The sequence below is a fragment of the Solea senegalensis genome, linkage group LG14 (assembly GCF_019176455.1).
Source record: "Solea senegalensis isolate Sse05_10M linkage group LG14, IFAPA_SoseM_1, whole genome shotgun sequence".
NCBI classification, from domain to species: domain Eukaryota; kingdom Metazoa; phylum Chordata; class Actinopteri; order Pleuronectiformes; family Soleidae; genus Solea; species Solea senegalensis.
Genome location: NC_058034.1, coordinates 14,559,518 through 14,574,833, shown reverse-complemented (window position 1 = coordinate 14,574,833; position 15,316 = coordinate 14,559,518). Strand labels below are relative to the sequence as shown.

General features: G+C 36.9%; 2 protein-coding genes across 3 annotated transcripts; both read right to left on the bottom strand.

Moving 5' to 3' along the window:
* Nucleotides 1-400: 400 nt before the first annotated feature.
* Nucleotides 401-12,497, bottom strand: si:ch73-40i7.2 (FYN-binding protein 1). Of its 2 annotated transcripts, none has more exons than XM_044043372.1 (16): nucleotides 12,405-12,497; nucleotides 5,877-6,495; nucleotides 5,489-5,600; nucleotides 5,005-5,060; nucleotides 4,846-4,883; nucleotides 4,655-4,683; nucleotides 3,972-4,110; nucleotides 3,718-3,880; nucleotides 2,363-2,513; nucleotides 2,232-2,248; nucleotides 1,627-1,684; nucleotides 1,475-1,517; nucleotides 1,142-1,304; nucleotides 960-993; nucleotides 680-717; nucleotides 401-583 (listed from the first exon to the last, which is right to left on the bottom strand). In XM_044043372.1, exons 1-16 carry the CDS (start codon nucleotides 12,405-12,407, stop codon nucleotides 540-542), a joined length of 1,707 nt encoding a protein of 568 aa, XP_043899307.1. In that variant the 5' UTR covers nucleotides 12,408-12,497; the 3' UTR covers nucleotides 401-539. The 2 variants fall into 2 exon arrangements, with proteins under 2 accessions (XP_043899307.1, XP_043899308.1); XM_044043373.1 differs by having other exon boundaries at nucleotides 556-583; nucleotides 680-745.
* An 850-nt stretch (nucleotides 12,498-13,347) lies between these two features.
* LOC122780496 (epsin-1-like) lies at nucleotides 13,348-15,308 on the bottom strand. The gene is made up of 2 exons (XM_044043484.1): nucleotides 15,138-15,308; nucleotides 13,348-14,332 (listed from the first exon to the last, which is right to left on the bottom strand). The coding sequence occupies exons 1-2, from the start codon at nucleotides 15,205-15,207 to the stop codon at nucleotides 13,962-13,964; spliced, it is 441 nt and encodes a 146-aa protein (XP_043899419.1). The 5' UTR covers nucleotides 15,208-15,308; the 3' UTR covers nucleotides 13,348-13,961.
* Between the last annotated feature and the right edge of the window lie 8 nt (nucleotides 15,309-15,316).

The following is a 15,316-nucleotide window of genomic DNA, read 5'->3' as shown; positions in this document are numbered from 1 at the left end:
TTTGCCCACATAGACCTGATGCATAAAGCTGACAACCTGATGTGCTTGTTGAGAATGACATCTTTGAGAATGACATTTAGGGGACACTGACTGTTATGAATGTATGTCTGCTTTACCCTACTGAACATTGTAGTGCAATGCTGCACGTAACAAGAAACAATTTTCTGACACATGAAGGCAACATCGTGTGAGCTGTTGTAATCTGCAGTCTCACCATTAGATGTCACTTATTCATACACACTGGATCATTAACTGTGTTAAGTCTCCCCAGTTAATTTATTTTGCTCCATTCATCTGTAATCCACATTCCTCCCTCAAGCTGATCAAACCTAGACTAATTATTTTTAAGCAAGCTATTCTTTTTTTCCCTTTTTATTTACATTTTACTAAAGTAACAAAATGAAACAAAACAAAAAACTTTATTCATTTAAGTTATCTCAGTGGTCAAGCAATACAAATACATAGAGAGTAAGTAATAGTGTGTTTATTTTCTATACAAGCAGTTTGATGGACAAAAACATGTGTGTGTGTGTGTGTTTTCAGTTTGAAAAGTCAGTGTGCGGAGAATCATTGTCATAGACATCTGAAACATACAAAAAGGAAACAATTAACTTAGGAATTAAATACATAAAACGCATATAATGTAAATACATAACATGTGGATGTAAAGATAACTCACCACTCGGGTAGTCAACATCATCGTATATGTCGCCTTCCCTACAGAGGAAGGCTGATGTTAAACGGACTGCAATTTAAATTAATTATTAATTTCTTTTCACTGGTTAAATATTAAATAATTGGTACAGAAGTAAAAGATGACCAGTAGTATTGATTTAGGAGAAAAAAAAGTTAAATTTAAGGAAATTGAAGTAATAATGGCAATAATGCATATATACCAATGGAAAATAAATGTTTTTCTAGTATATAAAAGACTCATGAAAAGATGATGATTCACTTACATTGGAAGAAGAAGGGATCTGGCCACATATCCATCTATGAGAATCAACACAAAACAGAGTTCTATGTTTTATTATTATTGTATTATTGTATTATACTATTATATTATTTTTTATTTATTTATTATCATGAGACAAACACTCACAAATAAAGTTTTTTTTTTATAACTTCAGTGTTCACATACATTTTCCAAACCTGTTGCAGCACAGAGCTTTCTTGCTGTTGGAGAACTGGATGATGTCAAGGACTTCTCCCGGAGACACAAGCAAATCTTTACTTCCTAGCTTCTTGATGATGCTGTTAGGATCCACCATCATGGTGTGCAGCACTTTGAACGGCCCTTCATACTGTCGAGCAACAGATGACAGTGACCAGGTTTTTGGCATTATTTAAAAAGCACATTGATGTTATACATCATGTTTGTGTTGTATGTGGCATTCCTCAGGGATCAGTCGTAGACCATGTTCTCTTCTTTCCATAAGATTCCCTTTTGGCGAGATTATACACTGATACTAACCTTAAATTTTTTTCTTAGCTCCTTCTCCATCTTGGCATCTATGCTGAAAATATCATGATACCACTTTCAGTTTTTAACACTACAGTCTTATCATCCATTAAACAACATATTTATGTTTCCTTTTAGTGAATAGATCAAAAAAGAACAGATACCTGATGTTAGGTGGTGGTGGGGGAAAATCCTCCACTATTTGAACATCGTCATAGTCATCTGAGGACAAAACAAAATCTAAAGTGGAACAAAAGTTTTGATCCTGCTGCTGTTTCACTGAATTATATTAGGAAAGACAGATTTTAGCCAACTTCCTCTTATAAAACTGTATGCCTGCTTATGATAATTTAAGAAAACCATATGTTTGTCAAATTATCTTTCTGTGACACAGCCTTTTCCACCTGGAAACTGAAGTTCCAAAACTGTTCACTATCCTGCATAAAATCATTGATTTTATTGGTGAGGACACAGGAGCAGCTGGATTCCTGCTGCCACATTTGGGCAGAATGTCATACACTTATTTCACAAAATAACACATTTAAACACACTCATATAGGTAGCAAAGGATGAACAACGTATGAGCTGTGATGTTAAATCACTGATTTTATCTTTAGACTTTGGTGCAGCAGAAAAAATATGATCCATTTAAAGCTATACAGTAGATAAACTGAGTTCATTGGTAAACTAGGTTGTCATTGAAGACAAAGTTAGCTGGGTATTTATTTTCAAACAAATGGAATTAAAAGCATGCTTTGTTGGTTCTTACCGTCTTCTTGAATCATGCTGCAGATTAGAGGAAACACAAAGTGCATGTTAACTGGCACAGATTCAGGTGACACAGAAAAAAAAGCATTGCAAACATTCATATGCAGCAGCATGAGAATGACGTGCTTGTACCTGTCTCTATAGTCGGAGTCCATATTAAACATCTGTGGAGGGTCAGGAGGAGGTGGAGGTAACGGTGACGTATCTATTTTTTTGGACTGCAGCAGTTTGCGCTTCACTTCTTCGTAGTCAATGTCCACACACGTGTTGCTGATATATCCATCTACAGGGATTCACATGCACATGAGCATATGGATTTACTGTACTTTACTGTACAATATACAGTGTGAGTTTAATGAGATTAACAAAAGCATCAATGTGTGTTGTAGTCACACAAAACAATCACCTAAACATACAGCGCTTAGCCAATTTATTAGACCACCGGTCATAAAAACGAGAAATCTTTCAAAAAGTTATTTAAAATTAAAAATGTTGTTGTTATTTATTTGGCTAATAACAAACTGAATTCACATTTTATACTCACATTTGGTCAGAAAAGTCAGAAATTAATCAAACACAACATTCAATCACTTAAAACTATTTTTTCTGTTCAGTAATGCAAGTAAATAACTATAATTTGACATCTTAATCAAGAAGTAATAATGTGCTTTACTATTTTTTCAGTTTTTTGTAGAACAGTACAATTGAAAATTAATGGATAACCATAATATTTATATTTTAGCAATATATATATATTTGATACATGAGATTCTACATACTGGTGTATTAACCATTACAGAAACATAAAAAATGATTTTTATGTTTATTTTTTAGGGCAGCTGTGGCTTTGGGTGGTGGTCTAATCTCATCTCAACATATGACATATCATTATGTTAACACATGACATACAACATACAGTACTGTGCAAGTCTCAGGGCACTGCCATCTTTGTTGTGATTATGTCTGTCAAACTCCATGACAATTGGAATTCGGATTATAATGATGGGACTGAAAGATGGTGTAATATATCAACAAACTAATTTTAACATGTGTCTTAAATAAACTAGGTCTGTAGTGGCCGTTTGTCAACAAAACTAAAAATACGAGTTCAAAATGAATCTAAAACTATTGCTAACTATTGCACCCTGGGCAGGTCGTGTACTGAGGTAAAGAGAAAACGGAATATCCATGCTGGGTTATTGAGGTTTTGATGTTCATTTGATCCAGTCTCTTATGCTATGGTAAAAAAACCCCATATGCTCGCTGCCACGCAGGTGCACTCAATGCTCCTCCCAGCTTCCTGTCTTCATACTTACAAGTGCCCACTAGTGCCCACGGTGTATCTAACCCAAACATTGCAAAGCAATACTATCAACAAATCTAAAGATTCAAATCTTTACTTTCTGAGTTTCACGGCTAAATTAAACACTGCCCTTTGTGGCTCAGGGTGAAAGAATTAAATGAGAGGAACTCAAAGTAAAACTCACAGTCTCCATGTAGAGAACGAGCCAACCATTTTCCTCCCGGGTTGTTCTTCACTCGAATGATGTCCACACTCTCTCCTTGTCGCACACTGAGGTCTAGTTTTCCTCCTCCCTGCCAGTCGTGTCGGACCTTTGCTGTATGAAGAACCTCGATGTCCCCTTGTAACTACAAATGGGATGGATTAAAAAAAGTCATGAACATGAATAATACATAGAAAACGCAGGGTTTTAGTGGACAAATGTCATTTGTTTCTTACCAGAAAGTTCTTCTTCAACAGTTTCTCTTTTTTCTGTTGCTCTAGCTTCTCTTTCTTGTTCTGCTCATGATGCTTTATCAATTCTTTCTTGTTCATCTTCTCAACGTTTACATTTACCTGGTTCACCTCCACCTGGTCCCTATGAAGGAGCAACATAAACTTTATTACACGTCCAACAAAAAAACAAAACATCATAGTTTTCTATTAGTATCTCAATCACTAATTTTTATTTACAGTTAAAGCTCTATCACAAATGTCAATGTTACACTTGTGACAATTATTAATTCACCAGGATTACCAATCTTACTCATGCCTTTCACTGTTTCAGTTTGACCTACATTCCACCACCACTGAACCTGTTTTTCATCACAGCCTCCAGATTTGAATGTGTGTGTTGAATTGCAAAAAGAGTTCTTAGTTTAGAAGTAAAAACTAGACCACATGAACATGTTGTTGACTATAGAACTAAGAGCAAATAGTGAGACACTTTATTCTCGAAGGGTTCTTCTTCAAACACTCGATCTCTTAATTAAATAAATATAAATATCACTTAAAAACAACACATTTTCCTCATTGTTATTATTTAATTCAGTTGTAGCCGCTTTCTATTTTTGGTCTATTGTGCAATTATCTATACGTACACAACAGATACACAAAAAGGTAGAAAGCTACACTGCACTTACTCGTCAATAAACTGGTACACGTCATCGTCCTGCAAAAGAAAGAGGTATTTGATACAAACGTACACATGCATAGGGATTATTACATCAAAGGACAATTTGATGTACGCATCGTAAGAATTATATTTTTATGAATCAATTTAACTGTGTAAGCAGTCAGTGTTATGAAATCATACAATCTTTTTTACGCTCACCTCGTTCACGCACTGTGAATCGTTGTCACTACATGACTCTGCAAAGAAAGGAAAAAACATGACAGTCTTTAAAGATATAACACAATTTGTTCCAAACAATTTGATTCTAACTCAAAAGTCTTTGTGTTAGAAGAAGAAAAAGGAGTGAATGTATTTTACCATTCCTCTCAAAACTTCCAATGTCGTCATAGGTTTCCTGGTTATCGGCGATGTCTCTGCAATTCATTAGCAAAAAAACTTTGTTTGTTTGTGTTTCAGAAATGACTCACTTCTCTTTGCTGCATTTTAGCACCAACAATGTCAGTTAAAGTGACTTTGGACAGAGTTCAGTCTACAGAATATGACAAACATGATTTGTAACATAATCATTTTACCTTCATTTAGATGGCTGAAAGTTAAGTCTGGCAAGTAAAATCAGAAGAACACGACAACTGGATGCTACACATATTACACTTTTGAAAACTCTAAATTAAAGGGCCTTGTATGATTTAGGCTCCTGTGAGTATTTTACTTGATTTTTTGCATTATTTTAGATTATTATTATTATTAGGTTATTTACAGTATATTGGCATTTTGATCTTTTTAATGTGATATAAAACGACAGTTATTTACACCAGCATGTTGTAGACAGGTAACTACTCACACAGAAGCGACCTGGCGCGGCAGCTGGCTCGGTTTGTTGGATCGTTGTGGTAGTATTGGAGGACTTACAACTGTCGGTAGTGACATTTTTCTTCCTGATGAACTCGGGGAATCTGTTGACGGGAACCAGAGAGAACGGAAGTGAAAGAATGTTGAAAGTTTTGTTATAGCCCCCATATTCTGTGAAATGTAGTGTTTGTTCAGTAGCACTGAGATTTAGAATTACTTAACTTTCCAATAACAAGCAATTTAGATGGAGAAATAAAACCGGCACACTACATCGAACAGGCCACAGCAGACGAGCAAACAGGTCTGTTCATGTCTCAACCATTAACTAAGAGCTTTCTAGATTAACTGCAATTAATGTGCAAATAAAAAGAGACACGTACTGTCGACTTTCCTCAACGAGGGGAGAGCAGGTCCTCGGTTGATCCTTCTAAAAGGCTCCAGGTTAACATTTGGAGGCCGTTTAGGCTTCAAAGGCATACGTACTTCAGGAGGTAGAGGCCTCCTGAGCGGAGTGACCTCGCCTGTGCTCCTCTGTCTGTGCTGCCTTTGACGGGGTAGAGGGGTGAGGGCGGGAGTAAGTGCAGGAGTCTGAGCCGGGATCTGAGCCAGTTTGGTGCCAGAGGGCCTCTGGTTCCTCAGCACCATGTTCTGCAGCATCTCGCCTGTCTGCTTGACCTTGTTGCTGTCTGTCAGTTGGACGGATGCTCTGACTCCAGAAATGGGAGGTGGCTGAGGGAAGAAAGGAGGTCTGGAGGGGATGGAGGAGGCCAGTGGCTCTGCCTTTGGAAACCTGCTCAGTCCTGGGCCGGTTAAAGGAGGAGGAAAACTGGGAGACAGTCTGTGATGAGCCATGTCGCTCTCTGTCACTGGGATGATCGCTTTCCCAAATCCAGGCCGTGGAGATTTTGGGGAGCTGCTGTCTCTGCTGCTGCTGGTGTCTGAGGCGCTGGCTTTGTTGTTGAAGCGTGCTCTCAGAGCCTTGACATCAATGCTCTCCTCCTGAAAGCAACACAAGAGCACAGAGTCAAAACTGCACCTGCTCTGTTTCTGAAGCAGGAAGTTAGCAGTACAGCACTGCAGAGCAAGGCATACTCCCCACGCTCAAAAACACACACTGCTTCTCAAAAGCCTCTTAACGCTGAACAAAGTGACATTCTTTACACAATTTCCTGGTAGTTTTGATCTTCACAGAGGTGACAAATCCCCATCAACTCCTCACAGCACTCCAAAACCTCAGCTTTGTGCAAGGTACAAAGCTGTACCTTGCACTCAGTGCCCACGCCATGGCTGATCTGATGCAGTGGAATCTTTCTGACATTTTTACAGAAAGATGACATCTTTTCCCAGGAACTACACATATGCCAACACTATGCCTCACTCTACATGAGATACGACAGCGTGTCTTGACTCGCTCGCCTGCAGTCCAGATCTATCATGAAACACTGTCTGTTTCAATGGGTGATGGTTTTCAATGGACTGTTAAGCAGCAAGTCTTGTATACAGCAGGAAATGGACAAAGATTCCATGATGCAAAGCTGCAACGATTAGTGGCTCCATTTTCAAGTGTAATGAAAAGAAAGGTTGACATTTTCTAACAAAAACAGTTAATTTGGTCAGAGAAAACATCCTGTCCTTTGTCGTGTGGATTAACAAAATACACACAAAATAAGAGAGGCAAGGTTGCGATGGATTGGGCAGAGGAGGGATAATGATTGTATTGGACAGGATGTGTTACAGAGATTTCTTAAATATCTGGTGAGATGACCTATGAGGGAACCTCTGGAGTCAGTGATGAGTTAAGATTTTATTGAAGACAGTAAGGCATCACATCGCAGATTCTGGCGAGCAGTGGGCCAGGTCTGATACTTGAGAGAGTGCATCCGATGCCTGGCACCCCTAAGGAGGGAACCTTGAAAGACGCCTAGTTTGTGTCTTATCGTACGTTATGGCTGCTTATATTGAACACCAGGTCTGGTTATAAGAATATGTGAGTAAGTCAACTTAAAGCTGGCTGAAGATTAGCATTTTCTCTCACAGGATGTTGAAATTAGAGTTGCTGGGCAGGGGGAAAAGAGAAACACCTTCAGAGAAGGTTCACAGATGTTGTGAAGGAGGACAGTTGGCGTAACAGAAAAAGACACAAGGGATAGGACAAGGCGGAGGCAGATGATCTGCTTAGGCGACGAAAGAATCCAAAAGAAGAAGAAGAAGTTTGATGAAGAAGTTTTGATGACTATCAATTCCTCTGAAATCTATATGGGCCATTCTACCGAATTCGTGCAAAGTCCAGAGTTGGAAACACATTTTCAAAAGTTGTTTTTTTCCAAAAACCTTGTCCATACATATATTGTACCATATTTCAATGGTACATATCTAGTAAAGGCGCAGTCAAATTTCATATATTAATGTCTGCCTGTTCTTGAAATGTTTTTCAACTCCTGAAATTTGTCACTACCGTAACACAGCAACACACTGCAATAAAAACCATTATATTAATCTGTTAATATTGTGTGTCCATACACCCTCTAAAGAATAATTTTAGTAATTTATTATGAAGGGTTTTACAACTAAATCAATTAAAATAATTTTTTGAACAAATTTCAAAGTTTATTTTCTAAGACTCATCAAAATTTAAATGCAATCTTTTTTGTAAAATGAATTACACTGATCATAGAGATCTCAGAGTTCATTAGTTATTACATTCAATGTATATTTAACCAATAGTTATCATAAAATGTTATTTAATGACTCAATTCTTATTTTATTTTACAAAACATTCAGTGTTACGGTAGTGACCGCACTGTTACGGTAGTGACTGCACTGTTTTGCTCATGACCACAGTATTTTGTTTGCAAGGTTGTATTATATCCCCTCAACCTTATTGCTTAATATTAACTCATAACCTGCCCTTTAATGTGAATTTTACAAACACAAATGTTATGTCTCTGATATGTGAACTTTAGATGTGGGTTGTCTGCAGTCGTGTTGAGAGCTGCCTGTGGGAGCTGCCTAGTGTTTCTCTGAGCATAGAAACAAGATTGTATTTTCTGAGCAACCTGCTTGTCAATGCGCTTCTTAATCCATGTTTCTCTTTATAATTGGCAGACTTGTATTTTTTTCTGCAAATTGTGCATGAGTGTGTTATGAAAAAGAAGGGTCTTTCTGATATGCACAGGAACTCTGTGCTTCCATACTTCCTTCTGAGTTTTTGTTCTTGCGGAACATTTTGACTTCTCTGGCCTCACGCACAATCTATGGCACCGTTTTCTATATTTTTCTTTCTTCCATTCAAGTTTATTTTTCTGTGGTCACGCATTCCAACGTCTCTTATTAGTCTCACTAGAAGTGCGTGGAGTAACAGTCTCACTAGAAGTGCGTGGAAGGTAAGGCAGCATGGGAGAAGGCGTGGCAGAGGGTGTGGGAGGTGGCGTGGAAGTTGTGCACAATCTCTCCATCTCTCTTTGACTTTTCACCAATAGCCTGTGATGCTGCTGTCTTTTTCGCCATGATCTTCTGACCTTCCTTTGCTCCCTGTCAGATAAATCACTGATAGATTTGATCTTTCCTCCTTTCTTTCGTTTCTAGTTTCATTCTCTTTCCTTCTTTCCTTATCATATCAAACATTATTTAGCACTCTGAGATTCTTAAGAATGAAATGTGCTTTACAAATCAAATATAATAACAATATTATTATTGTTATTATTATGTTTTAAGAGTATAATGTAATAATAATGATGAAAAATGTCCTTAAATATGTGGAACATTACATGTTGTCACTACCATAATGATTATGTCACAACCGTAACGTTACAATTTGTTACGGTTGTGACTGTTACGGTTGTGACATTTTTAGCTAATTCCTAGCATAACTCAAACATGTTAACAAGTAAATGGCTAGGAACAGATGTTTGAACAGTTGTACACACAACAAAACATAATATTTTGTTTTGAGCCCCCAAAAGTGTATTTACTTGCAGATAATACGTGTACGGTTGTGACAATTATTAATGCAACATGCTGATTTTCAGACTTTGGAGCCCATTTACTTAAAAATTATGAGAGGTAATATCTCACCATGCAGCCATGAGGGACAGGGATGCAGTGTCATTTCTTGGTCAGAAATTCTGGGGTGTGACTATAACCAGGCTCCACCCATGTGGTAAAACAACTCGTGTTACGGTTGTGACATGAAAGTGTGGGACAGCATTTTTTAAAGCATGTTTTGTAATTTTAAAAAAAACTTCAAAATGAATCTAAATGTTTTACATTCTGTTTAAAAGAAACCAAACATATATTTTAAAATACACCATTGGAAAAAATGACAAAATTCTTTTAAGTATTATTTTCATGGATTGAAATTTAGGGCTTAGAGATTGGGACAACTACTTCCCAATAGAAAGTACCTAGGAAGGTAGCATAAATGATGATTTTGTATATATTTAGCTTAATTACTAAATAGTTACAGTCTTGTGTTTAACTAGATCATAACATAATCTTAGTAAATATTGAAGGTCTGAATTCTTAATTGTTTTGTTAAATAGTTTTTTTATTGTGGGACAGCAATTTGCACGAATTCGGTAGAATGGCCCATATACAGTTCAGAGGTCTATAATTGCAAACCACAACGTGCAGATCAGCATGTTCACCTGCTGGAGACCTGGTTTAATGTTTACCTACAAAGATACATTAATTGTTGCATCATGAACTTGTCTGCATTCTGCTGGGGGGTAGGTGTGTGTGTGTGTGTGTGTGCTATCAGTCTTACTATGTTTAAATTCATAATACCAGTCATATTTCCTGTCAAGGTTCTAGCTGTGAACTGTAATGCCCCACTGCTGAAGTAAAGTTAGAACATGAGAATAATCATCACTTTCGAATGACACCTTACAAAACGCTGAACTTCACTCACTCCCCTTTACAAAATAACAATAATATCAATATATAGCAATAGCAGAGGAATGAACTGCTAAATGTAATGTAATGTTTTTTATAATTTAATGTATTTGGAGTGTTGTTCAGAACATGTTTCGTTGGATAAAAACCTAAAAGGGAGATTTTGAATCTTACAACTTCCCTAAATATTGTTTGTAAGATTTTTGTTTTGTTGGAATTCCTTTAAAAAGGAGGAAGAACTCAATATCCACAACATGGCAACCAGTATAACAAAGACAACATAGATTTAAAGCTAAGGAAAGCTAGCATTTGCTTTGCGTATTCTTGGAATAAAACATTCATTATTTTGGACACTTCTGTAGAAAAGTGTCAGTATTAATGTATTATGATTAACCATATTCAATCCAACATTGTTGATACCTTTTATTATTATTATATATTATTATATTATATATCATTATTATATTATTATGATTATTTTGAACAGCCAGTATTTTCTGTTTTATTTCTATATTGTTTATGTGACTGTCCTAAATGGCTTTAATGTTGGGTTCCATGCTGTGGGTGGTTAAATCATGGACAAAGATTCAGATGAATCCACTATTTATTATAATCTTTTTCCAGGTGTGTTGAAAAATCGTCAGTATTGTTGATGAGTCAGCCAGAACTCCATGTACATGTCTCGTTTTTGGCTGTGTGACATTATTTATCATTTATCTCCCTGACAAAATAACCTGAAGAGGAAAGACGTTATGAAAGAAGTTCAGCGCCAATGGCAGCAGCAGCAGCAGCAGCAACAGAGGCAGAAATAATACCATTGATTAAGTTTTAAATCAGTTTTAAATCATTGCTGTGTGATTGCCAAATGTGATCAGCAAACACAGAACCACATTACAAATAAGATTTGCCTGCCTGCAACAAGAGAAACAGGAGTGATGTGGTCATGCTGCTGACAATAAAACGTTGGTGTAACAACAAAGGAATCACCCTGTCTATTTTCTTAACACCTAAAAACACAAGCCTTACAAAGTCAGACAAAAGACAGAGTAAGAAGAAATGCAGGAAGCGTTCATAACCACACACAAAACCTATATGCAGCATCCTGCACCGGTTACCTTAGAAACCTTCTCCATTGTCACTCCTGCAACAAAGAGCTGCAAACTCTACTTGCTCTCACTCCGTCTCATCTCTGCACCACAAAACTCAGACATGAGGCTGAACTTCCACTCATTGTTTGTCTGCAGAAGAAGATCTCTCTCTCTCTCTGTTTGTGTATGTGTGTGTGCATGTGTGTGTGTGCGTGAGTGTGTGTGCGTGAGTGTTTTTTTAAACAGTTTCATCACCACACTCGGCAGCTGTGCAGGTTATCAGTAAAACTACAGTTAACATTATTTGGGTTGCACTGAACCATATAGATCACTGCTATAGATCACTGACTACAGAATAATTGGGCTATTTTGATCTTTTCTTACATAGTTGCTGTGAAACCAGGCGTAATAGAAAGGTAGATGTTAGTGTTCCTTTCATTGTTGTCACATCAGACCTATGAAAGTACGTAAGTGATGTACTGTATGTCAAGTCAAAAAGCACTTCATGATGAATAAAGTGGAGCAAGACGTTTTAGAGTCAAAGTTTAAATATCATCCATCATTGAGCATTTTCTCCATAAAATGTTTTAAAATTCAAGCAGAAGTGAAGAAGCATGTTTATGCTGCTGCTGCTGCTGATGATTCTATTGGCTTCATCTTTTGTAATGTGAACAGTTATGGGATTAACTAAACAAATGTTGCTTTTCACTGGATTTAACGCTAGTTTATAGTAAATGTAAAACCTTTTTTTTTTACTAAAAATGTATTTACAAGACAAAATGAACTATGGGGATTTTTCTTGCACAATAAAAACAATGACCCTGTCAGGTTGCAGAGAGAAGGAAATGGCCAAGTTTAAACCTATAGCACAAGAGCGTGACCAAAAAAAAAAGAAGGTTGTAAACATTGTAAATATGATTTTCTTACCATATTTGAGGATGATTCAGTCGTGGATAGTGAAGTGCTCCATGTGACTGTACAGTACGTCAGACAGGTACATGACCTGTGTCAGTGAGGTTCACAAAGAAATGCTCAGAAACCTCGGTGTCGCCACCTGTTAAGTTTGGTTGATCAGCATGTGTTGAACACTTCCTGTTTTATTCTGTTGTCATAGTAAGACTTCCGCTGTCTGCGTGTCCTGTTTAGCTAACCTCAGCTAACTTCATTACTCACCTCTTCTGCTGCTAAAACTTAAATTAGTTATCCTCAAATTTGCTGACATCAATTTAAATATAATAATTATTAGAAGTGAAATTATTTCACAATTGTTATTATAAATCAGGTATTTTAAGTTTCTTTGTTGATTACCTATAGAGCAGAGTAACCTAAAGAAAAATATGAAAATCACCATAAAATGTCAATGATTGACCTAAATATAGATCTTTTTAGTGTTTAAGGACTTTGTATTATTTCATTATCATTAAGTACATGTTTTTTTGTTATTTATAACATTTCATTTCAGTCATTAAATATGAAGCAAAAACAATGATGTGAATACTTTTGACTCAAGTATTACAGGAGGGTTAAACAACAGTTAAACCTCTTTTATAGTCAGCTCTGAGCCACATTCCCCCTTTCATGTACATGCACTCACAACATCTCTGTTGTTGCCGTCTTAAAGATTGAGTATCATTTTGTTTATTTCTTTTCTAGGACTGATTATGACCTTTGTTTATCACAGAAACTTGAGCCTTTTTTACCTAAAACTAACATGTTCTTCATGTTCAGTCCCCTGTAGTGTTACATTAACGACATGAGATAAACAGCAGAGAAACATTATGATTTGAAAATGTCACAGATTTCATTACACTGTATGTTTGACCGCAGTCAGTTAATAAAATGTTTTAAACAAAATAAAATAAATCGAAGTAAAAGTGTGTTGAAGTGAAATGTGCATTCTGTATTTTTTAAATTATGTCCATACAAGTCAAGTTTTAATCAAATTGAGATCCTCGATCACGATATGAAAACAAAATCCCCAGGAGCAAATGTGATTTTTGTTTTGTTTTTTTGAGCAACAGAAGATTGCAATTAAATTGAAACAGAAATTTTATTAGTAACATGTGAAGACCAAGTATAGCTAATTAATGTTCATGTATCAGATTTAAACTAAATAAAAAAACAGTATCCACTTATAGTTTTCAATTTCAGTTCATTGAATGAGAAACAGGATAAACTTTTTAAACTTTGAAAGATGCCTTGTTGTAGTATTTTTAAATCTTTTGTCTCTTTCTGAACTTAGTTTCATCCAGTCAACAACCACCTTCACCACCAGTGTCTGGACTTTTAAGTGATTTTCATTGTTGCCTTCAGCTTTATTTCCCTCCCCATGTTTCCCCTGTGCCAAATAGACTTTAAAAGACTATGAGCACATGATTCTGTTTAATCTGTAATACATTTATTTTTCATTTCCTCGTCTCTCCTGGTTGAAATACTGTTATCTGATGTTGGTTAGAGTCATGACTGAATATCAGGGTGCGTTCATCACAGGAGGAGGTTATTGTCCACACTGGGAGCTGCCGACTGCTGAGCTCCGCTGGAGTTCACAGTGTTGGGGAACCCACTGACAGGAGTGGGCGAAGCAGGTGTATTTCCTGCCCACATGACCCCACACGGCGGAGAGGTCATCATACCATGACTGCCTGCAGCTGGCGCTTGGACACCTGCCATGTTTGGCCACGGAGCCATGGGTGGAGCTGCCCAGTGGTTTCCCAGGGCGTGACCCCAGGGCATGGCAGAGGGAGAGTAAGGGGGAGAGGAGTATGGAGAGCCCACTAGTGGCTGTGTGGGGAACATGGACATGATCTGAGAGCTGGAGAGCATTGGCTGAGGCTGTGGCAGTGGCTGTGGAGAATCTGTAAGAAAAGCAATTGATGGAGTGAAGTAAAGGTCAGGTAGATTATTTATATTATTATATATATTTAATCAATAAGAAATAGTAAACAGGGCCCTTTTCTCTGACTTGATAGACATCGAAATGTAAATTAAATAAATCATCAGTACCATGGGAAATATGGCACAGTGAGCTTCTGTATTATATATGAAATGGTCTTATACAAAGGGGATCATGGGAAATAAACTGTTTACAAATACAACATAGTCTTGTCTATGTGCAGAACGAAGGTCAGAGGTCAATTGAAGAACATGTGCGACAGCTGTTGGAAATCAGTGTCTCAATCTAGATTAAATAATCTAAAACACAGAATGCATATTTTGACAGAACATTCGCCTTATTTAAAGTTTCCAGCACTTATAAATAATAGATAATAAATGATCTAATTATAATTATGTATGTAAATGTAATAGAAAATATGATGTATTAGTCTCTTGAGTGATATTTGACACTCTTTTTAGTGGTTGTTTTGGGGATTTATGTCATTTTAAAATGTTTTGGTAAATTGGCTTCTGAATAAGAAAACTTCTTGCACATTAAGGTAATTTTCAGATGATCTTCTCTATAATTTATGATGGTTTTATTATCAGTTTTGTGATTTTGTCAAATTTGATTTGTGCTGCCGTATTTTGCTGACACATCGAGGCATGTTGAAGTAAATTTAAGGAGACTGTTAATCAAAGCTGATTCCACGACAAACAACACCTGTGCGAGTAACTGAGCCGAGGGTAAAAGCCTCTGCATGTCAGAACCATGTTAGCACTAACCTGTCTGACTGATACAGGAGCCCTCTGTGGGTGACAGTGGCTCCCTCATCTGGACGGAGAAAACTTGCATCAGCTCATTACTGGAGGAAACCTACACACAGAGAAACATGTTGTAGAACATGTAGCAAGAAATACTGTACGTTACTTTGCCAGCAATAAGGGACAACTTGGGGTTAAAA